Source organism: Gorilla gorilla, chromosome 11, assembly GCF_029281585.2.
Source record: "Gorilla gorilla gorilla isolate KB3781 chromosome 11, NHGRI_mGorGor1-v2.1_pri, whole genome shotgun sequence".
NCBI lineage: Eukaryota > Metazoa > Chordata > Mammalia > Primates > Hominidae > Gorilla > Gorilla gorilla.
Genome location: NC_073235.2, coordinates 110,583,733 through 110,607,753, shown reverse-complemented (window position 1 = coordinate 110,607,753; position 24,021 = coordinate 110,583,733). Strand labels below are relative to the sequence as shown.

The window sequence follows — 24,021 nt, the reverse complement described above, 5'->3', positions numbered from 1 at the left end:
TCTATATTAAAGAAATGTGCCCAGGCGCAGTGGCTCATGCCTGTTACCCCAGCACTTTGGGAGGCCGAGGTGGGTGGGTCACCTGAGGTCAGGAGTTCGAGACCAGCCTGACCAACATGGTGAAACTCTGTCTCTACTAAAAATACAAAAACCAGCCGGGTGTGGTGGCACACGCCTGTAATCCCAGCTACTCGGGAGGCTGAGACAGGAGAATTGCTTGAACCTGGGAGGTGGAGGTTGCAGTGAGCCGAGATCACTCAAGCCTGGGCGACAGAGCAAGACTCCATCTCAAAAAAAAAAAGAAACATTTGAGACAACCTGGGAAAATTAGACACAGACTGGGTATTAGATAAGGAATTATTAATTTTGTTGGGTGTGAAAAAAGTATCGTATATATTTTAAAGATCTTATCTGTTAGACTAGAAATATACCCTGAAGTATTTACAGGTGAAATAAAACAAATGTCTGTGATTTGCTTTCAAACATACCAGCAAGAAAAACAAATAAAAAACAAGAGTTGGAGAGGGGTAAGAGGGATGAAAGAAGAATGGCAGAAACTTGCGATTTTTAAAACTGAACAATGAGTACCTGGCATTCATCTTACTCTTCTACATGCTTTTCAAGTGTGTTTGAAACTTTCTATAATGAAATGTTTAAGGCCAAGCTAAGGAGTATGGACTTTACTGTTTGGCACCCAGAAACCTGTGAAGAGTGTTAGCCTGAGGAGGGACGTGAGAGGGACTGTGAGATACCCAGAGAGTTTAGCCTGGCAACAGTGGGTGAAGTGGCCAGAAAGGAGGAGGACTCAACCTTGATGAAGGTGGCCATGAGGATGGAAACTTTTTTGAGAACAGATAGAGGAAATAGTGGCAAAAGAGGAACTCTTTGGTGTGTTGGCAGTAGAGAAGTGAATCAGGTGCATGACAGGGAAAATTCCCTTCTTCCTCTTCAGTAAGTAGCATTTATTGTCCTGAAACCACTGCACTGGATACTGTAAAGACGAGGAGGAGAAGGAAAAGGGGATCTTCACTGAGGAGGAACAGAACCAAGTCTTTGTATTAGCCACAGTAGAAAGCAACGGAGAAATAGTTCTGTTTTTTTTTTTTTCTTTTTCATGGGGAATTTGTTTTGTGGTTTCAGTATGAAATTCATGGGTACAGTGATTTGTTTTGCTCACCTTTCTCTGTTTTCTTTGGGGAAATGGTGATACTCTGTCCGTGATCCTATCTGGATCATTTGTGATATTAGATAATTTACTCATTTGCAAAATAAATTATATTACAGTTGATTCTTGAATAACTTGGGTTAGGTGTGCTAATCCCCCACGCCATAAAAAATCCATGTTTAGGCCAGGCATGGTGGCTCACGCCTGTAATCCTAGCACTTTGGGAGGCCGAGGCGGGCGGATCACGAGATCAGGAGATTGAGACCATCCTGGTTAACATGGGCGAAACCCCGTCTGTACTAAAAATACACAAAATTAGCCGGGCATGGTGGCTGGTGCATGTAGTCCCAGCTACTTGGGAGGCTGAGGCAGGAGAATGGCATGAACTCGGGAGACGGAGCTGGCAGTAAGCCGAGATCATGCCACTGCACTCCAGCCTGGGCGACAGAGCGAGACTCCGTCTTAAAAAAAAAAAAAAATCCATGTTTAATATTTGACTCCCCCAAAACTTTATTAATAGCCTACTGTTGACCAGAAGCCTTACTGATAACATGAACAGTCAATTAACACATATTTTTTATGTTATATGTATTATATACTGTATTCTTACAATAGAGTAAGCCAGAGAAAAGAAAATGTTATTAAGAAAATCAGGCCGGGCGTGGTGGCTCATGCCTGTAATCCCAGCACTTTGGGAGGCCGAGGCAAGCAGATCACGAGGTCAGGAGTTTTGACACCAGCCCGGCCAACGTGGTGAAACCCTGTCTCTACTAAAAATACAAAAATTAGCCGGGCATGGTGGCAGGCACCTCTAATCCCAGCTACTCAGGAGGCTGAGGCAGGAGAATTGCCTGAACCCAGGAGGCGGAGGTTGCAGTGAGCCAAGATCGTGCCATTACACTTCAGCCTGCGGGACAAGAGCAAGACTTCGTCTCAAGCAAAAAAAAAAAGAAAATCAATGCTGGGCACAGTGGCTCACACCTATGATCCCAGCACTTTGGCAGGCCAAGGTGAGAGGGTTGCTTGAAGCCAGGAGTTTGAGACCAGCCTGGGCAACATAGCAAGACTCTGTCTCTATAAAAAATTAAAAAATGAACCAGGTGTGGTAGTGCATACCTGTAGTCCCAGCCACTCTGGAGACTGATCTTGGAGGATTGCTTGAGCTCAAGAGTTCAAAGCTGCAGTGAGCTATGTTTGTACCACTGCTGTCCAGCCTGGGTGACAGAGTGAGACCCCATCTTGAGAAAGAAAGAAAAGGAAGGAGGGAGCGAGGGGGCGGGGAGCGAGGGGGGTAGTGAGGGAGGGAGGGAGGGAGGAACGAAGGAAGGAAGGAAGGAAATAAATAAATCACAGACAGGCTGACAGGTGCACCATGGTGGCCATAGCCATCTCCATAAAATAAGTAAATAATCAGAAGGATGAGAAAATATATTTACTATTCATTAAGTGGAAGTAGGTTATAAAAGTCTTCATTTTCTTCATCTTCATGCTCAATAGGCTGAGGAGGAAGAGAAGGGGCTGGTCTTCCTATCTCAGGGGTGGCAGAGGTAGAAGAAAATCCAGGTATAAGTGGACCTGCACAGTTCAAACCCATGCTTTTCAAGAGTCAACTGTATTCATCTGTGATGATATTCATTTATGAAGTCAAACACTTTCACTTCATTATTATATGATATTATTCATTTATCAAATTAGTCATTGTGAGATTTTATTATTTATGAAATTGAATACTTTAAAAGAATATGTGTGGGGTTAATTAAATGAGTTGATATGATATGGCCCAGAGAAACAAAAAGTGAACTATGGTAAATTAATGAAAATTTAGATTTAAATACATAGCTTCTGATTTGTCAGTAGCAAAAATATTAAAAATAAACTTCAGTCTGGGTGCAGTGGCTCACACCTATAATCCAAGCACTTTGGGAGGCCAAAGTGGGAGGACTGTTTGAAGCCAGGAGTTCAAGACCAGCTGGGGCAACAGAGTAAGATTCCTTCTCTACAAAGAAATAAAAAAATAAGCCAGGTATCATGATGTGCGCCTGTACTCCCAGCTACTTAGGAGGCTGAGGCAGGAGAATTGTTTGAACTTCTAGGAGTTCAAGGCTGCAGTGAGCTATGATTGTGCCACTGTACTCCAGCCTTGGTGACAGTGCAAGACCCTGTCTCAAATAAATAAACTTCAGATCCAGTAGAAAGAATTGTTAGAGATTAAAGAGAGATGGTAGTTCTCTAGCCCTTTATGATCAGATGTATAACTTTTATATCACACACAATATATTAATAAGGTATGATATAGACAGATCCTCCAGAGAGGAATGGATACTCCAGAAAATAGCTTCCTGATCACCTTTGCTATTTTTCTTCTTGTTTTTCTTTTCTTTTTTTATTTTTATTTTTTTGAGATGGAGTCTCTCTCTGTTGCCCAGGCTGGAGTGCAGTGGCGTAATCTCGGCTCACTGTAACCTCCGCCTCCTGGGTTCAAGTGATTCTCCTGCCTCAGCCTCCCGAGTAGCTGGGATTACAGGCGCACACCACCACACCCAACTAATTTTTGTATTTTTAGTAGAGATGGGGTTTCTCCATGTTGGACAAGGCTGGTCTCAAACTCGACCTCAGGTGATCCACCCGCCTCAGCCTCCCAAAGTGCTGGGATTACAGGTGTAAGCCACCGTGCCCGGCCGATTCTTATTTTTCAAAAAATTACATGACAAACAGCAGCCAGTAAGAATACACCATTTCCCCAGCCTTGGCAATATGGTGAAACCCTGTCTCTATTAAAAATATACAAAAATTAGCCAGGTGTGGTGGCATGTACCTGTATTCTCAGCTGGCTAGGAGGCTGAGGTGAGAGGATTGCTTGAGCCTGGGAGGTCAAGGCTGCAGTGAGTCATGATAACGCCATTGCACTCCAGTCTGGGTGACAGAGTAAAACCTTGTTTCAAAAAATAAAAATAAATAAAAGGCCATTTCCTGGGATTCTAGGATTCACAGTTTTTATTTTCTGTTTCAATTTAATGTACCACTTAAAGAGGGCTGAAGCTGAGTTGGGAGAACAGAGATAGGAAATGTTGCTTAGTGAGTGGGGAAAAAATGTTGGTACCCAGTGCATTTTTTCTTCTTATTCTGCATCTAGAAGGTGAGGGAACCTTGAAGATTCCCTCGCCGGTCTTCTCATTCAGTCCACCCAAGCTGGCACCTGCCACCCTAGCTCATATAGTTAGAAAGAAGTGAGGTTTTAGCCAGGCTTGCTGCTGGTTTGGGCCCAATTAAAGTAGAATTTTTAATTCCTGGGAGCTGTTATTAAAAGCTCACAGGGAGATAAGAAGAGGGGAGGAAAATTCCTAGCTAAAAGCAGGAGAGGTGGTTTTTATTTTACTCAGCAGACTCAGCTGAGCCTTTGGGTCACAGTAGGGATGGGGATAGAGGGACACATAGTTTTAAGTCTTATTGTGGAAAAGATTGAACTATCATCAGTGCTTGATGGAAATGAGATCAGGAGAGGTGGCAGCAGTGTCACTAACAGCACTGCCTCCCTTATTGCATTATCAGAAGAGAAAGATAACCTGCAAATAGGCATCCATTATCTCTTTCTACAAAGGGATTAGTGTGGGTTGCAAGAAATTAATGGCTTTTGAGTTACCACAGAAATACTAATGAATGTCAGGACCGGAGATGTAAAGCAGGTAAAACTGGCTTTTCTCAGCCTCATTTCTCTCCTTTTCACTTTTGGTTTGCTATTTTAAGATCTAGACCTGTATTACTCTTTTTTTCTTTAGTCAAAAGCAGAAATCTTTAGCCAAAAGCAGAAATCATACCCTTTGGCAGTATGATTTATCTTTTTTAGGGAATGTCTCAATTAGTTTATGACTGTCTCCAATGTGTGTTGGCAAAGAGATTGAGAAACATTTCAGAAATTAAAGTCTCTACCAGGGAGGAGATGATTGACATCCTTCACATGGATGTCATTTTCTTTCTTTCTTTTTTTTTCTGAGACGGAGTTTCACTCTTGTTACCCAGGCTGGAGTGCAATGGCATGATCTCGGCTCACTGCAACTTCCGCCTCCTGGGTTCAAGTGATTCTCCTGCCTCAGCCTCCCAAGTAGCTGGGATTACAGGCGCATGCCACCACACCCAGCTAATTTTTGTATTTTTAGTAGAGATGGGTTTCGCCATGTTGGCCAGGCTAGTCTTGAACTCCTGACCTCGGGTGATCCACCCTCCTCGGCTTCCCAAAGTGCTGGGATTACAGGCGTGAGCCACTGCGCCTGACTGGATGTCATTTTCATGTCTGATAAGAATGTCAGGAAATCTCTCAAGTGATAATCCCCTTTTATTAAGTACTAAACTAGTATATATTGCAGCTAATCATTGATTATGGATGGCATGACTTGTAAAACAGAGGGGAAGGGAGAAAAGAAGATAGGAGGAGAATTATACCTACTATGTGCTGAGCATTGTGCTAGGTACCTTATTTCTAGTTCAACAAGTACTTATTAAGTACCTGCTATGTACAAGGCAATGTTCAATGTTCTGTTGTCTAAGAATGAAAAGAGAGATCTTACCCTTGGCCTTAGTGGAACTGATTGTCCAGCAGGAAAGACAGCCTTAAAAAAAATTTAAGACTTATTTTATTTGTTCAGACATGTAAATAAGCTATTATAATATAGCCTGAACTAAGAGCCCATGATAGAAGAATAATTTAGTAGTGATACCTGATACTGACTCAGGCATGCATGCATGTGTGTAGGCGAGGCTGGGGGAATCAGGACAGACTCTCTTTCTGAAAGAGGATAAGTGTGCAGTTGCTGATTGAAGCCTTTGGAAGGAGCATTGCAAGCTCAGGGGACAGCATAAGCACAGTCAGGCTCAGAGAGAAAACTGCCATCTAAGCAGAGACCTAAAAAGTGAGCTAGTCAAGTCAAGCTTGGATCTCTGATTACTAGACAGAAGGCCCATGAACTGGCCTTGAAGGCTGCTGAAGGTTTCTGAGAAATGAGAGTTTGTGAGCAGCACATTTTATGCTTGCTCCTATTCATTGACCCTTCCTCGCTTTACCAACCTGAGGAAAGATAAAAGTATTAGCAGGGAGTTAGGTCCAGTGGCAGAAGGTACGTTCTCTCTTGTGTATTTGGTACTGTTAGGTTGGTGCAAAAGTAATTGCGGTTTTTACCGTTAAAAGTAATGGTAAAAACCGCAATTACTTTTGCACCAACCTAATAGACTGTTACCTAGAAAACATGGAACCCTGGCAAAGCGTGATTGGTTCCTAGATTCACAAGGCATAACTAGTCACAGTTGTTCCAGTATTTCTGTTTTCCACACAGACCTCTGCATCTCACATTGATGCACGCTCCGTTGATGTTGCACGTTCCATGCCCCATACTTATTCTTGTACATGTGATTCCACCCTAGTTCTAGTTTTTATTTTTATTTTATTTTTAAGACAGAGTCTTGCTGTGTCACTCAGGCTGGAGTACAGTGGCATGATTACGGCTCACTGCAGCTCCAACCTCCAGGCTGAAGTGATCCTCCTACCTCAGCCTCCTGAGTAGCTAGGGCTACAGGCATGTGCCACCATGCTCAGCTAATTTTTTAATTTTTTATAGAGACGGGCTCTCACTATGTTGCCTAGGTTGGTCTTGAACTCCTGGGCTCAAGCAGTCCCTCCCATCTTGGCCTCCCAAAATGCTGGGATTAGAAGTGTGTGCCACCGCACCCAGCCTCCTAGTTACAGTTTTTAGACTCAAGATTTCCCCGGCTATTTCTTGCCAGTTAGGTACCATCGTGGGATTCTACTACTTTTATTTTGTTTAATTTGAACCAGAAGACTGTCAGTCCCTGATCTGTGTGGTTTCTTGTGCCCTGATCTGTGTGGTTTCTTGTGCCTGCCTTCTTATAACTAATTCTAATCAATACTTTGCCTCTCTTTTCCTTTCTAGAACACAAGCAGACATTCCCAAACATTCTAAAGAAGGGTTACCTGGAGATTAGAAAGGACCATGACAGTTACTGGCAAAGCTGTTATGCAGAACTTTCACCTTACAACTTATACTTCTACAGCCTCGACAGCAGTGGGAATCAAAACCTTTATGCCACGTACCAGCTTTCACACTTCCAGAGCATATCTGTTTTAGGCAACCTGGAGGCCAGGATGGTGGATACTGTTTTGTATGACAACACTCAGCTACAGCTAAAGGCAGAGTCACCATGGGAGGCTTTGGACTGGGGACAGAAGCTTTGGGAAGTAGTGCATGCTGCTGTGCCCGGTTATATGGGGCGGCAGAACGAGCTGACAATCTTACCAGGGCTTGGCCATCATGATGACTATACACAGAATCATGGTTTCCAGAAGAAAACCAGTGGGCTGCTGCCACCGTCCCCTGTCCTGGACAGCTCCAAACAGTACCAAAACATCCTCAAATCAGGGACTCTCTACAGGCTTACTGTCCAAAACAACTGGAAGGCATTTACATTTGTGCTGAGCAGGGCTTACCTTATGGCTTTTCAGCCTGGCAAGCTAGACGAGGATCCACTGTTGAGCTACAACGTGGACGTGTGTCTGGCTGTCCAGATGGACAACCTGGATGGCTGCGACTCTTGCTTTCAAGTCATTTTCCCCCAGGATGTCCTTCGCCTCCGAGCTGAGACCCGACAGAGGGCTCAGGAATGGATGGAGGCTCTGAAGATAGCTGCCAATGTGGTGAGGAGTTCAGAGCAAAACCTGCAAGTCACACTGAGGAACAAACCCAAGGATCAAATGGGTGGGCATGAACTCAGGAAGAACAAACGCCAATCTGTGACTACCAGCTTCCTGAGCATTTTGACGACTTTGTCTTTGGAACGAGGACTCACTGCTCAGAGTTTCAAATGTGCAGGTATGAAGCAGATTTTCAGCCTATAGCTTATTAAAGAACAATCCTGAACCCCACAATTGGAATTCACTTTAAAAATCCCCTTAATAGGCTAGTCACAGCTATCTCCTGTTTATAAAAAGTATCTCTCCTCGAGAAGCTTACTGTATTAAAACATCCTATATTAAATTACTTTATTAAAACATAAGGACGACCATCTTTATCCCATGCTGTTGAAGTAAATAGAAGCAGCTATGGTATATCCCGTTGAATCAAAATGATTTGGCTAAAGCCTAACCAGACTAGAATTTAGGTTTCCTGAGTCGGCTGTGATTCCATTCCCTCTGCTTTCTTGAATAAAGGTCACTGTGAATATGGATGTCACAAATTGTCTCATAAGAAACATTCAAGTCCAAAGCTGACTACTAAAACTCCTTAGGCAAGGAAAATGGCCACAGTCAGTAACTGTCATTGATCTGGACCTTGTCAAATCCTCTTAAGGTGAAATCTAGAAAATCAGTCTTGACAGAAAATGTGGGGGTGGCTAAAGGCGGAGTAAATGATGATTCAGCAGATGACCACTGAGTCACTATGGGCTTATGCCCATCATGGGGAAGCCCGGGCCTTCTGGAACTGCTATGTAAGGATGAGATGCAAAGTGGAGTTTGAGGTCAACAATCTTATTTTGTAAAAGCTTATTACTGCATCTTTCCTCTACTCCCCATTCTTTCCACCTTTCCTGAAACAGTAAAATTACCAAAAAAATAAAAATAAAAATAAAAATTGTGCCAGGTGCAGTGGCTTACACCTGAAATCCCAGCACTTTGGGAGGCCAAGGCAGGTGGATTACTTGAGGTCAGGAGTTCAAGACCAGCCTGGCCAACATAGTGAAACCCCATCTCTACTAAAAGTGCAAAAATTCATCAGGCTTGGTGGTGGGTGCTTGTAATCCCAGCTACTCAGGAGGCTGAGGCAGGAGAATCACTTGAACCCAGGAAGCAGAGGTTGCAGTGAGCCAAGATTGAGACTGCACCACTGTACTCCAGCCTGGGCGACAGAGCGACACTCCATCTCAAAAAAAAAGGTTTTAAAACCTCACTGAACCCGATCTAGATATCTGTTATAAACTAAATAAAATTATTTTCCTTCCATTAAACCCCACAGTTTGTGACATTAAATTTACCATGAGAATGGCTTTAAATGGAAATCTGATTTGGAAGGTTTTAATTCAAGTCTATTAGGTTTAAGATGTTGTTTAAAAATCATCAAGAAGCTCACCACCAGCCAAAACCACATTTAAAATTTTGTCCTTGCTCCTGCATTGAAAAAAGCCAAATAAAGGTGGCCATTGAAAACCCACGTTTTGAACTTAGGTTAGTTATGATGCTAGTCTTTTCTATGGAAAATAAATTACCCAAAGTGAGGACTGAGTGAATCATCCTTGCTTTGACTCAAGGGCCTCGGTGATTGTGGACCAGAAACTTGCAGAGTGGGATCGGAGAGACCAGAAACACTGAGCCAGTTAAGAAGCTCTACTAGACTGGGCACGGTGGCTCACACCTGTAATCCCAGCACTTTGGGAGGCCGAGGCGGGCGGATCACAAGGTCAGGAGTTCGAGACCAGCCTGGCCAATATGGTGAAACCCTGTCCCTACTAAAAATACAAAATTAGCCGGGTGTGGTGGTGGGCGCCTGTAATCCCAGCTACTCAGGAGGCTGAGCAGGAGAATCGCTTGAACCTGGGAGGCAGAGGTTTCAGTGAGCTGAGATTGTGCCACTGCACTCCAGCCTGGGCGACAGAGCGAGACTCCATCTCAAAAAAAAAAAAAAAAAAAAAAAAAAGAAGCTCTACTAGTTTATATATATGTATCTGTAGGTATGAAAGACCTGTGTTAAGTCACCCAGATACTTTTGGAAAATGGTTTTGAAATGAGATACTAGTTTTAGCAGTTTTTTAAAAAAATAGAAATTACTGACATTTCAGTGTCTTATACTAGTACATATATTTTTAAGTTCAGACATTCAATAATAATTTACTAAGTGCTTACACTGGACATCCTGGAATTATGGTACACTTCCGTGGCTTTAGATTACAGACGTGGTCAGCAAATCTGTTGTGTTATTGGAGTAAGGAAGAACAGCTCAGCTTAGTTCTCAAGATGTGGAGATTGGAGTAGCTGAATCAAGAAACTTTCTAGTAAAAGAGGGAAGAAAAGCCTCAGGTATTTCACAAGAGGTATTGCCTAATTCACCTTCCTCTCAGAAGTGTGCCTTCTGATGGAGTGTGCACTACCCATGCTCTGCACTGCATTCGTAGCATTCCTGACACTCAAGAGGAAGGAGAAATGTAGGTAAGAAGGTGCCATTCAGCAAGCTCATTCGCATCCAGCAGATGGAGAAATGAAATCAGGAAAAAAAGAAAAGTGAGCAAAAGAGGGAGAAGGAAGCTGAGTAGAAAAGAACAGGAAACGTATTATTATAATATAATGGGCAGGAATAGAAATTTCTGGCAGTTGCCTTAGTTAGGTTCCATATGATAGGATGCTTCCCTTTGCTGTCTAAATTTTGTGCTCACGAAATTTGGCTTGTGGAGGATAGGTTGGGTAAGGGTAGTAGTACGGAATTAGGGGAGGAAGGCAGTCTAAAATTTATTTGCACTGCTTGACTTTTAACTTTGTGCTTTGGTTCAGAGTTCTAACGAATGGGGCAGAGAGAGACAGGTTTCTAATTTGGGACAGGGAGAAGTCGGTCTTAATTTGTATAGTGTGGCACATTCCGAAAAAAAAGAAAAGAAAGAAAAGCTGTTCCATTTATATGCCCTTTCTTCCCTCAGAAAGTGCTGCATTCAGTTGCTTTGTGATACTTGTGGTTTACCAGGTTGTTTTTCATACCAGCACTTGAACTCTGGTTTTCTTTCTTTTTTTCTTTTTTTCTTTTTTTTTTTTTTGAGATGGAGTTTCACTCTCGTTGCCCAGGTTGGAGTGCAATGGCATGATCTCAGCTCACTGCAACCTCCACCTCCTGGGTTCAAGCGATTCTCCTGCCTCAGCCTCCCGAGTAGTTGGGATTACAGGCATGCGCCACCACGCCTGGCTAATTTTGTACTTTTAGTAGAGATGAGGGTTTCTCCATATTGGTCAGGCTGGTCTCAAACTCCCGACCTCAGGTGATCCGCTTGCCTCAGCCTCCCAAAGTGCTGGGATTACAGGCGTGAGCCACCGCCTGCGCCAGGCTGAACTCTGGTTTTCTAGGTAGGAATACTTTATTTCCTGATCTCCTGTAGGGGGCAGAGTCTCAAAAGAAAAAGGCCAAAACCTGTTAAGCAAACTTCTGAATGTTTTTTAAATTACCTGGGAGACTGTTCATTATATCAGAGATTATTATAGCAGATGGAACGCTAAAAATTGATCTGTGTTTCTCACAAACACAGTTAATCTAAACCAGCTGCTTCTTCCTTTTGTACCTATGTCTTCTAACTTTGCATCCTCATAAAAACACACCTTCAGTGAAAAAGCTGGTGGCACATAGCATGTTGATCTTCCAAAATGCCAAAAACTTCAGCACATTGTTTTTGATGAGTTTTGGCTTTATGTATTATTTTAAGGAGAGGCTAATTCACTGTATTTCATGGTTTTAGTGTGCCCCTTTATAAGTTTTTATGTCTACTTAGTTCTTCCCCCTTTAAATAGTTTGGATGAATAAACTTTAAAAGTGGAAGATTGTATGGAGTAGCTCTTTGTTATGATGTCATTTACTTGCTATTCAGGGGAGCCACAAATGTTGGCTTTTAAATCTACAAAATAGGGCAATTGGCCTTATTTCATTAAATTATTTCTGTAAGTGAAGAATTTTCTATATCCTTCTTTAAAATTTAAATAGTCCTGCAGAAAAAAATGGACCATGGTTATCCAAAAATGCCTGAGGTTATGGTTTTAAAAATATATGCTGATACATAACGGTATATTTCTTAAATGTGTACTTGATTTTTGATAGTTGTATCTGATTATGTGTGACTGTTCCATGGCTTCTTCTGCAGCTCCAGGGTTGCACTGAGCTTAGGAAGCCCCAGCCATAGTTGTGTTCTTTTTTTTTTTGAGACGGAGTCTCGCCCTGTTTCCCAGGCTGGAGTGCAGTGTTATGATCTCGCCTCACTGCAACCTCTGCCTCCCAGGTTCAAGTGATTCTCCTGCCTCATCCTTCCTTGTAGCTGGGATTACAGGCGTGTGCCACCATGCCCGGCTAATTTTTGTATTTTTAGTAGAGACGGGGTTTCGCCATGTTGGTCAAGATGGTCTCGAACTCCTGACCTCATGATCCACCGCCCCCCCACCCCCCAGCCTCCCAAAGTGCTGGGATGACAGGCGTAAGCCACTGTGCCCAGCCTTATAGTGGTCTTCTTGCTGTTCCTGGAACCTACTATTATCATGCCTACCTCTAGGACCCTTACACTTGCTAGTTCTACTTCTTGAAATTTGAAAACTTAGTTGTTTCATTCATTCTGTCATTTATTGTGTGCCCAGAAACTTGGATGCACCTAGATGGGTCAGTGCTGGAGGAAAGCAGACATGGTCCTTGCCTTCATGAAATTTGCAGTCCACTAGGGAAGACATGAATCAAATAATCACATCAGTGAATGTCAAAAGGCAGCTGTGACAATTGCTACAGATGTGATGCCCATGCATTGGGTTAGAGAACTCTCAGAGATGGTACCAGGTAGAACTATGTGAAATTGCAGATTTTTCAGTCATTTTTGACCTATAAAAATAAAGACAGTTCAGATTACATTTAATGTTTGACCCTGAAGTCACAGAAGGTTCTTGAGCAGAGAAGCACATGATGGGAATGGTATGTAGGAACAGTTAATTTGGTGGTACAGCTTTTCAGGGACACCTGTAGCAGCAAATGAGGCATGCTTCTTCGGTGAAATTACTGGTTGAGGTTTAAAATTGTGTTTGGCAATGGGGAATCTGTGGTGTTATAGTATTAATGCTAAAACAAATGACTATACAGCTTATTAAAATATTTATGAAGTGCATACCTGTATGTGATTCTATATTAGGTTATTCACAAAATGCCATATAAATTAGATTAAGGCAATAGCTCTGTTTTTTTTTTTTTTTAGTTAAAAAAAGTTTAATTGACACAATATACATCTTTATGGTGTACATAGTGATATTGCAATACATATGTATAGTGATCAGATCAGGGTAATTAGCATATCCATCATCTCAAACATTTATCATTTCTTTGTGTTGGGAACATTCAGTATCTCCCTTCTAGGTATTTGAAACTATGTATTATTTTTAACTGTAGTCATCCTATAGTGCTGTTGAACACTAGAACTTATTCCTCCTATCTAAGCAGCTCTGTTTTCTTTAGGAATTTGACATTTGTACCTACCTATTTGCACTTAATAGATACATAGTTTTCTTGGCACTAGCACACACAGATATTTTTCCTATAATTTCCTAGCAATCAAGAAACCTTGCAGTTGAGTACTATAATAAAAGGGCCCAAGGACTTGTTTCTGAGTGTGACAAGAGATGCAAAGCTCACCTTTGGAAGTGTTCCTTGTATGACTGTTTTGTAATCTGGAGATGAAATTGGATGGCCCACTGTAGGGCAGTGTTCCCAATTCTGAACTGAATTTGAACATGTTAACAGCAAAGACAGCAAGAAAAACAGTGAGCCTGGGGGATCCCCTACACCATTTTCACTGTGTCAGATTTTATGGTTTTACTCCTTGGCTGCTGTTTAACCTCTTGGGACTGCTGTTGGTAATTACATCTCTCTGGCATTAAGAGCTTTTTTGCTTTTCTTTTTTTCCCTCCAACCCTTGGGAGGGGTAAACCCAAGAGGTGGTGGGGAGAAGTTTTGCTGTGAATTCTTCAGCCATTTAGTGCAAATTCCTGTAATTACCGGCATTGTGTCTTCTCTGAATGGCACATAATACAGCAGAAGCCATTCCTAATTGAGACCTTACAGGAGGTACAAATCCCCTCTTTGTTCAGCCTGACAAATTAGTGCCAGAAAGTGGCAGGGTCTGAGTGGGAATCAAAGGCAAGAAACACAAAGATGGAACTTAAGGCTACAGTAATAACCCTCTCTTGTCCTGGAGGGAAAAAAGTAATGACCAATGAAAAATGAAGTTTTTTTTTGTTATAAATTCCCTTGACATGACAGCACCTCGGGGCTGCTCTATTTATTTAGCAAAAGTGATTAAATAGTAATACAACAGGGCTGTCCATTGTTTCCCTGGGTGCCTCCCCATCACAGACCCCTGCTGCCTGGGCTAATTGATTGACAATGAATCTCTGATAAAGAAGTATGTTGTTAGGACCTGGGGTGGGGTGTGGGGGGGCATTTTCCTCCTCTTTGTGTGTTTGAGAGAGAGAGAGAGAGTTTCATTTTTGTTTGAATTGCACTCTAGTTTTTCTTTGCCCCACCCCACCCCCTCTTTCCCTTCTTCTCTCTCTTCTCTCCCCTGCCTTATTTTCCTCCCTGCTTTTTTTCCCCCAAAGCTTTTCAGCGGTTGCTCCCAGCTAACGTTCACAAACAGGTAGAGGGCAATTAGAATTGTAGGACAGGCTTTTGATGAGTTTATCTTTGTAGCTAACTTCCTCTCCCCGTACTCTGTTTAAGCCTGAACAGCAGTATGAGAAGAAAGAAAAAGAGAAGGGGGCTGATTATTGGTGCTTTAAGGCCAGAAAAGTTGTGCTTTTTAGTTTTTTATTTGTGGGAATGGATGTCTGAAACTAGCCTTTGCACTAAGATTTTATCTTAAATTCCTTGCTCAACTTTAGAAAAAAATCTATGTACTAATAATATTTATATGCTTAGTGGGGGGAGTTGTGGAATAAGAAATAAAAACTCAAATTTTTAGCCTCCCGTTAGTAACCAAGAAGCCAAGATTAATTACCCAAGGATAAAATCTGGCTGCTTTTGGTGTGACTTAGTCCTCCAAGGATGCTGTAAGTTGTGGGAAGATGACCAAAGGATTCTAGGCAGATAATTAATAGCTCCTAGTTATATATGCTCAACTAGCTAAGCTGAAGCTAAATCCCTAATTTAACTCTGTTACAGCTGCAAAAACAAATCATTTCAAGCTCCTATGAAAGCAAAATATATTAAACAAACATTATCGACCTTGCTAATACCACATGGCATTTCATATGATAAATGAGGGCGTATTTCTGGCAAAGGCCTGTTTTATGGCATCATTTAGACATAAAGGATACCTTTACCCTAGCAATACAAGCATCCTTGATAGAAAGTATGGGGTGGTTAATTACTCATTAAATGGCTGCCAGTCTGGAAGTAAGCAGTATTTCTGGGTTGGACCTAGTTAGTTACTTATTGGCTTCTGGGTAAATCATGTAGAATAGCAATTCTTAAGAAAAAGGGAAATCGAATTTGGGAACTTCTTATGAATGTGAATCTAGGTAAAGAAAGATCTGTTGGTCTCTAAGTGCCCAGAAGGGTCATTGTGTATTACGCTCTTGAAAAACAAGAAGTTCTAAGGTAGCCAAAATCTGTTTTCATTCCCATGTGAAAAATTGGGGGGTCCTTTAGTAGCCAAAGAGCCAGATCTTCTAAGGAACTGAGAGGTGGAAATAAGGAAATTGACTTTCCTTGATATCTCCAATTATCATCTTTACTACTATTTTCAAATTTGTCTCCCACTTAGAAGTAATAAGGTGAAGATTTATTAGAGTTAGGGAATAGGTATGTAGCTAATTGGGGGAGGAAAAGACAATGAAGGAAAACTCAGATATGACCCTTCCCCAAACATATAAACAACTTGGATACATGAGAATGTTTAGCGTATTGTTGCCTTCTTATGTTGTATTGTCTAAGTCATTTTCTTATTGAGTGTTTTGGATTGTTGTCTCCCAGAGGAGAAATCCCTAGGTATTTGTGTGCGATAAAGGGCTAAATTTTATTTTTCCAACTTTGAATATAACTGTGGAGGGCTTGCTTATAGTAAAATCCTTAGGTGAAGTTTTAGTTGGGAGTTTTCAAACCCCTCTTTGTGTGCTACACCCACTCTGACAGGCACCTTGGGATATGCAAATAAGAATGAGGTGCAGGTTGTGCTCTTCAAATACTTATAGAAACACCCAGCCTCCCAAGGCTATGGAGGGCTTGAAGGGAGTGAGCTGAAGAATGGGATGGGGTGACCAAGGGTCAAGCCATCATGGCCAGTGGCTTGGAGACCATTACATCCCTGTCTCTGCTCATGTCAGAGAATCTGTATTAGAGAATTTGAAAGCTAAAGAGCTAAAATGGCCCCCCACCCCCAACCCCACTTTAAACTTTGTCCTTAGTTCCCACAGAATTTAACTCAGGGAAAATCTCCTTGGCTTTTGCTACCATCTATCAAAGATAAAACTTTCTGTTGTGTGTTCATGCTGTAGTAGGTGCTCTGGGAGATACAGGAGGAAGTGTAGTTGTGGTCTGTAACTCCCAGGACTTTATAGTCTGAGGGCACACAAAAGAAATTGAGGAATACTAGAGAAGTAGGTCAGGTCTGTGCTATATAGCACTTAGTGTTCAGGAAAGCATTTGGCAAAGCCCTCAAAACAATGCACATACTACAATCTGTTAACTTGGGTTATCAGAGATTGTAGTATGTGCATTGTTTTGTGAATAATTTGCAGTTTTACTCAAGGATTGTTGTCTAATAGTTCCCTCTCAGTCTAGAAGTTTGTCAGTAAAGGTACACAATAATAATGAGAAGCAGGATAATTTAGTAATTAAGAGCAAGGATTCTGGAGCCAGACTGCTTGGGTTTCTGGTTCTACTCACCAGCTGTGCGACCCTAGGTAAACTACTTAACCTCTCTGTACCTCCACTGTTTCATCAGATGTAAGAAAATAATCACATCTGCGTTATTAGTTTGTAGTGAGAATAAATTGAGTTAAAGGACTTAGAATGCTGCCTGGCACATAGTAAGTGTCATATGAGGCTAGCTGTTATTATTAGGTTTGTGCAAAAGTAATTGCGGTTCTTGCCCTTACTTTTAATGGCAAAAGCCGCTATAATTTTTGCACCAACCTAATGGTATTTGCTCACTTACAACTATAATTACCTGGATAAAGATACTATAGGCATACTTATCAAATTTGCAGCTATCACAAAACTAGTTTGGAGAGCTAATATGCTGAATGACAGAATTGAGATTCTGAAACGTTAAGCTAGAGGATGGATCAAAACAAACAAGATGAGATTTAGTAGGGAGAAATAGTCCTCTATTTATATTAGAAAATTAACCACAAAGATAGAAGGTAGAGAAAACCTGAGCTAATAGCAGCCCATGTGGGCATACAAATGAGGCAGCCGTGAAGCCAGCATTTGTGTTGCTATGGCTACATGAAAACCATTTACAAGATTGGTGCAGTAGCTCATGTCAATAATCTCAGCATTTTGGGAGGCTGAAGTGGGAGGATTGCCTGAGGCCAGGAGTTTGAGACCAGCCTGAGCAACATAGCAAGACCCTGTCTCCACCAAAAAATGAAAAATAAAAAAAAATAGCCCAGCCTGGTGGCTGATGCCTGTAGTAGTCCCAGCTGTGCAGGAGACTGAGGTAAAAGGATTATTTGAGCCCAGGAGTTCTAGGCTGCGGTGAGCTATAATCATGACACTGCACTTCAGCCTGGGTGACAGAGTGAGATCCTGTCTAAAAAAATAAAATAAAAGAAAGAAAAGGAAAGCTTTTACAAAACAGATCCATAAAGAAGAGGTAATATTCTCGCTGCACTCTGCCCTGGCCAGACCATATCTGGAAACTTCAGTTATGTATGCTGTTCTTTAAGAATACACATCCTAGGCCGGGTGCGGGGTGGTTCACGCCTGTAATCCCAGCACTTTGGGAGGCCGAGGTGGGTGGATCACGAGGTCAGGAGATCGAGACCAGCCCGGCCAACATGGTGAAACCCCATCTCTACTAGATATAAAAAAAAATTAGCCGGGCATGGTGGCAGGCACCTGTAGTCCCAGCTACTCGGGAGGCTGAGGTAGGAGAATCCCTTGAACCCGGGAGGTGGAGGTTGCAGTGAGCCAAGATTGCACCACTGTAGTCCAGCCTGGGCGACAGAGCGAGACTCCGTCTCAAAAAAAAAGAAAAAATACTCATCCACATCTATTGATGTGTGATAGTGAAGGAGCTAAAAACCATAGCATGCAAATCAATGTAACCTAGAATAGGGAAGACACAAGTATTATCCCCTCATGTTTGAAGGCTGTCACTTAGAGGAGAAAAGAGGGTTACTATGTGTAATCCTGTTGGGCCAAGGTAACAAAAATATCCAGAGTGGATTGTATTTTTTCTTATTTAAGAAAACTTGATGGCCATGGGTGAAAATGAGTAGAATGGCAGGAGGCCTGGAATTTTGACCTTAAGACAAGTCATTTAACTTGTCTGATTTAGAATTTTCTCATCTGCAAGATAGAGATTTATTCATTCAGCCTTTCTGCAAATGTTTGTGGAAGCCTTACTATGTGCTAAGCACTATGCTTTCTGCAGAGTGAACAAGGCAATCAGTCTCATTTTGTGTCCTTACAGAATTTGAAAACTGGAAGCCAGACAAATAAATAAGTAATTATAACTCACAGTTGAACTCAAAGGTCTTAGACTTTCCTTCCAACTCTTCCACCTCTGTCTGGCATATTTTAGAGGGACCGACTTTGCTCTGTGTGGTTCCTTTTATCTCTCATTTTGTGATCCTTTGAATGTCTATAGAGGGTTAGAGAAAATGAGATTAATGTGGTCCTTCATTTAAACTTTATTTAATAAGTAATACCTTTTTCCTTTGGGGAAGAGAACTTAAACTAGTAGAAATATCAATTGACTAAGGAGACAGGACATGGAAATTCTTTTCCTGGCTCTGATGTCTATCATTAAATAAATTACTTTTTGCAGTCTTAAGTTTCTAGCCCAGGAAATAATTTTAAATAAAAATAAATGTATAAGAAGAATATGAATACATACTAAAGTAGTAATGCGAGTCTATGGAAGAAGAATGTTATATAATTTGTGTTTTAAACTATTTCATATCCTAAAATTCAAAGAGATTTGATCACTTTATATACGTAGGCCCTTTGATTTTATAGGATATAAATTTGCTTTTTTGATTTATTCCTGGTATTCTCATCATAGAAGTCACATGTTGGTCTTTGATATGTTTCAGAAGAATAAAATCATTTTGAATTTCAGAAGATATAGATCTTTTGATGGACCTTCCTGAACTTCATAGGCCATAGCTGTGCTGTCGTTTTTTTTTTTTTAAGCCGTTCATTTCTCCTAGTCTTTGTTGCTATACTTTGGTCTGGAAAGTTCTTGTCCCTTTTTGTAGCTTCCTTTTTTGGTTAACATTGTTCTCATCATGTGTTCATTTCCGGCGTAACTTCTAAAGAGAGTGTTAATGTACCATTGGATTCCACATTGACTTCAAAGTTTTTATTTACTGACCTTTCACTGGGAGAGAAACTGGTGTAGGTACAGTTTTAAGATAAACTTGGGCAGGTTAAGATTCTCCTTAATTTCTAGCTAAGTTCCTTGAAAAACTAAGCTTTTCATGGACCTAAGAATAAAAGCTACTTGAGAGTTTCTAAAATCTATTATACTCCCTAAAGACAGAAACATACTTAAGTGAAAAACTTGCCATTTTAAAATATATCCACTAGGTAAGGAAATCTAGTAATATAGCAGTACCAACTTATTTCTTGCATTAATATTTTCATCTAATCATTTGTACATTCAGCAAACTTGGACCATACACAGTCCCAGAAATTGAGGTGTGGGGGTAAAGTACAGGTTAATTTTGCAGTAGGATAAATGCCTGTATGTATGGCTATCCATCTTTATACCTTGAAATATGTTAACATAAAAAAATTTTAATTAAATTACAGTAATAAAAAACCAAAGAGCGTGAAACTCCCTCCCTTTTTTCAGGTGAAAAATGGAGCAAGCCTGAAAAGCAGTGAGATCAGGAGGACAGCTGATGTTTGACCATGTTGGTTATGGTTCTGCATTGTACTTTGTTGAAGACTTCTGGGTGTGAAAAATCTTTTACACCCCTAAAGACTTTTTTGCAAGACTTTATTGACCGCCTTCCCCTCCACTCCTAATTCTAATGCTCCAGATATAATCGAACATTTCTCCTTTGCAGCCTCCCTCCCTCCACTCTCATGGACTCCTGTCATGGGCCTATGACTTTGCGTTTTACTTTTGTGAGGGCAGGGCCCCAGCACCAGTGTGTCTACCCCAGGATCTCTCAAAGTGTGATTTGAGTATCATTTGCATTAGAATCATGTGTATGATTTGGGTAGGGATGACTGGACCCTTCCCGAGACCTGTTGAAATCAGAATCTCTGGGATTTTTTAACAAGCTTTCCTATTGATTTGAGTGCATACGAAGTTTGAGAAACAATGGTTTAGCCCATAGGATGTTCTTTTTTTTTTTTTTTGAGACGGAGTCTCACTCTGTCACCCAGGCTGGAGTGCAGTGGCGTGATCTCAGCTCACTGCAACCTCCGCCTCCTGGGTTCAAGTGATTCTCCTGCCTCAGCCTCCTGAGTAGCTGGGACTACAAGCATGTGCCACCACGCCTGGCTAATTTTTGTATTTTTAGTAGAGACGGGGTTTCACCATATTGGCCAGGCTGGTCTCAAACTCCTGACCTCAGGTGATCTGCCGGCCTCAGCCTCCCAAACTGCTGGGATTATAGGCATGAGCCACCATGCCTGGCCAGGATGTTCTTAGTGAATGAGTCAACCCATACTTGAGTTTTCTCTAGTTTATATAGGCACATTTCCTTTAACTATTTCTTCTACATATGTTCAATATGTTAGCCATTGGGGTATCAATCTGCTGAAACATCTCCAGGTTTCCATGTTTTCTTTACATTCTGGAAATGTCAATGATGTTCTAACAGGGTCTACCTGGTGGCGAGTATAAAGAAAGGAAGGAGTTAGCCCGAATTCTTTACCTACATTCCAGCTTCCTTTTTAATACATCCTAATATCGTGCCTAATTTTTATTTTATACTTGGTAAACATAGTTGGTGTTTGAGTTTTGAGATCTCCTTTACTTCCCTCACTTTATTTGCTGCTGGGTCATCTTTCACCAAGATGACTATAGTGGCCTTCTAACCAGTTTTCCTGCTTTCATTCTGACTTTTTCTAAATCTTGTCTCAACTGCAGCAAGCGTGATCTTATTAAAATTCAGATTGACCCCTGGTAGTCTTCTCTTTACAATTCTTCAGTGTCTTCCCACTTCTTTTGGAATGAAGACCAGCATCCTTAATGACCCTGCCCACCTCCTCAGTTTCAACTCTGGCCTTTTTGCCACTTTCTCCCTTACACACTGTTCCAGCCACACTGGCTTTCTTCTGTTCCTCAGATGCACCACTTTCTGCTCACCCACCTTAGAGCCTTTGCATATGCAGTTGCCTCCTCAGAGTATTGCCATCCCCAGCACGACCCCCAGCTCATTCTTCAGGCCACTAACATGAATGTTACTTTCTCAAAAACACCCTCTCCATCCCGGCACACTGACTTAGGACCTATCAGATTCTCTCCACTGTAATGCTTGAACTGCCATCCCAACACCCACCATTAGGTTTCCTACTTTCACCATCTTTTCTAGGAATCCAAGGTTGGAGTCATCTGTAGATACAGTTAACATGTTCCCTATTTAGCAAACCAATTATAATCTTGCAAGTTCCCGGGCACGTCTTTTTTTTCTTTTTGACTATAGGACCTCTTAGAGCCTTTATTCTCGTAATGTGAGAGAAAAGTATACAACATTTCCTACCTTACTTAACCATAATACCCTCTCTGCAGGACTAGGATTCCTCAGATGTAAGGTACAATCCCCTGCTCTGGGCACTGCACTGTCAGAGTTTATTTGCACGGTTTATTTGCACATAATCTGTTTCAACTCCAATTAGATACTGCAATACAGTTCTGGCACTGACCACCCGGAATTAGCACAGACCTCACAAATTAAAGGCTCAGCCCTCTACAAGACTGCTCCCACTTCAGATGCCAGTGCAAGTTCAGGGGGTTCCCAGGCCACCTGCACAGTGACTGACTGGCTACAAATTTGAGGGTTCCTACCCCATCTCAGGTTTGATAATTTGTTAGAACAACTCATAGAACTCAGGAAAATTACAAAACAATAAAAACCAGGAACAGCCAAATGAAGAGACTAGAAGGTAAGGTGTGGGAGGGCCGTAAATGCAGTGCTTCTGTGCCCTCTGTCTGTGGAATCAGGCTGCATCACCTTCCCATCAAATTGTTATGATCATCAGTGAGGAAGCTCATCTGAGCTTCAGTGTCCTGAGTTTTTACTGGGGCTTCATTATGTAGACATAATGGATTAAATCATTGGCCATGCAACTGAACTTAATATCCAGCCTCCTTCCCCTTCCTGGAGGTCAGGCTGGCTCAAAGTCCCAACCCTCTAATTGTGTGGTTGGTCTTTCTGTTGACCACCCCCCATTCTGAGGCTATTTAGTGGCCCACTGTGACTCACCATTAGCATAAACTCAGGTGTGATATTAGGGGCTCGTGAATAACAAAGATATTCATATCACTTGGGGAAATTCCAAGGGTTTTAGAAGCTCCCTGCCAGAGATCAGGGACAAAGACTAGACAAATTGTTATACAATAGCCCAGGACATTGAATGGACATTTCCACAGCAAAAATGGAACCTGGATGAAAGGAGGATGAATGATGTGTGTGATTTCCCCCCACAGAATGAGGAAGCTTTGGCCTACTTGCCCTGTTCCCTCATTTCCAGTCAGCTACTTCCAACACTGACAGCATCCACCTGGGGAAGGGAGATTTCTGGTGATATCTTTTTGGGTGCTTCTGGGACCAAGCAGACAAGAAACTGACCAGCTCTGGACTGCTCAGCTTGTCTGCAGCCCTCTCAGAGCCGCAACTCAGAGTGGTGGGACGATGGGCAAGCACACTCAGTGACTCTGTGATCTCCACTATCTAACCCAGATATCCTTCTTAAATCTTGGCTAAAAATAGAAGGTGTTTCTTTCTTAAATGGATATAAAAGCAACCACAGAATTGATTTTATTTATTACCTTTAACTGAAAAAAAATGTCGTACTTACCATATACCACTTCCAGAAGGAAACTGGGATTCTAAAACCTAAGACATATGGGTTTGTATCAATTTCCAAAAGATTGAAAAATCACTTTCTAACCAGGTACATACCAGTGTACCAAGGACTGTGCCTTACCCATATTTTTTCTATAAAGGAAGTAAATCATGTAGGGCTGAACCAAAAACTTTGCTGAAAATTACTTCTCTTTTAAATCAGCAGACTTGTACCTCTGACACAGAGGATTGACTTAGTTTGAGTCTTGGTCTCCTTCTCCATCTTCATCAATAAAGATGTTTTTCTTGAGCCCCAGACCAGACAAAATAATAGACACACATGATGTGGTGGCTGGGAGGCATCCACACTCGTGGGATAAGTAATAAATTAGGAGCACAAGAGCTTGGTCTTCTGTTTATAGTCCTGCCACTGATTTATTATATGGCCCCGAGCCAGCCTTTTCACAGTCTTGTGGGTCAGCCTCTTCAACACTCTATTTTGAGGGAAGATTAAACTGTCTTGACTATGTACAATTCAAATGTTATAAAATATCAGTTGAACCAAAAGTGACATATCCTAATTCAGTAATTAGTACATCACTGCAATTTTTTTCCCCAGAAATTACAGGGAGGCTCCCCAAATGATCTCTTAGATAAAGAGAAGTCGTCTTATGGCCTCATAATGGATGGAAAACCTTTGGGAAAATGATGTTTCTCATCCATTGTTAGGCTAGGGAGTTTTAACTTGAGTAAAAGTTTCCTGATAATGCTAAAGGTTTCCAGGCAGCCCCTTTAGCCCGACTCTCCTGTGTGATCTTCATCTCTCAATAATGTCACCTACCAACATGCATCTGAGTGCCTTTCCCTTTCCTCTCCACTCCCA

The 24,021-nt window shown here is 41.6% G+C and overlaps 1 protein-coding gene across 2 annotated transcripts in view; it reads left to right on the top strand.

Annotated features, from left to right (window-relative positions):
• PLEKHM3 (pleckstrin homology domain containing M3) overlaps positions 1-24,021 on the top strand; it is a 203,710-nt gene that overhangs the window by 41,089 nt on the left and 138,600 nt on the right. For both annotated transcript variants that reach the window (XM_004033125.5, XM_055379506.2), the window contains one exon: positions 7,105-8,040. In XM_004033125.5, the coding sequence (XP_004033173.2) occupies positions 7,105-8,040 (936 nt within the window). The remainder of the gene's footprint in view (positions 1-7,104; positions 8,041-24,021) is intronic.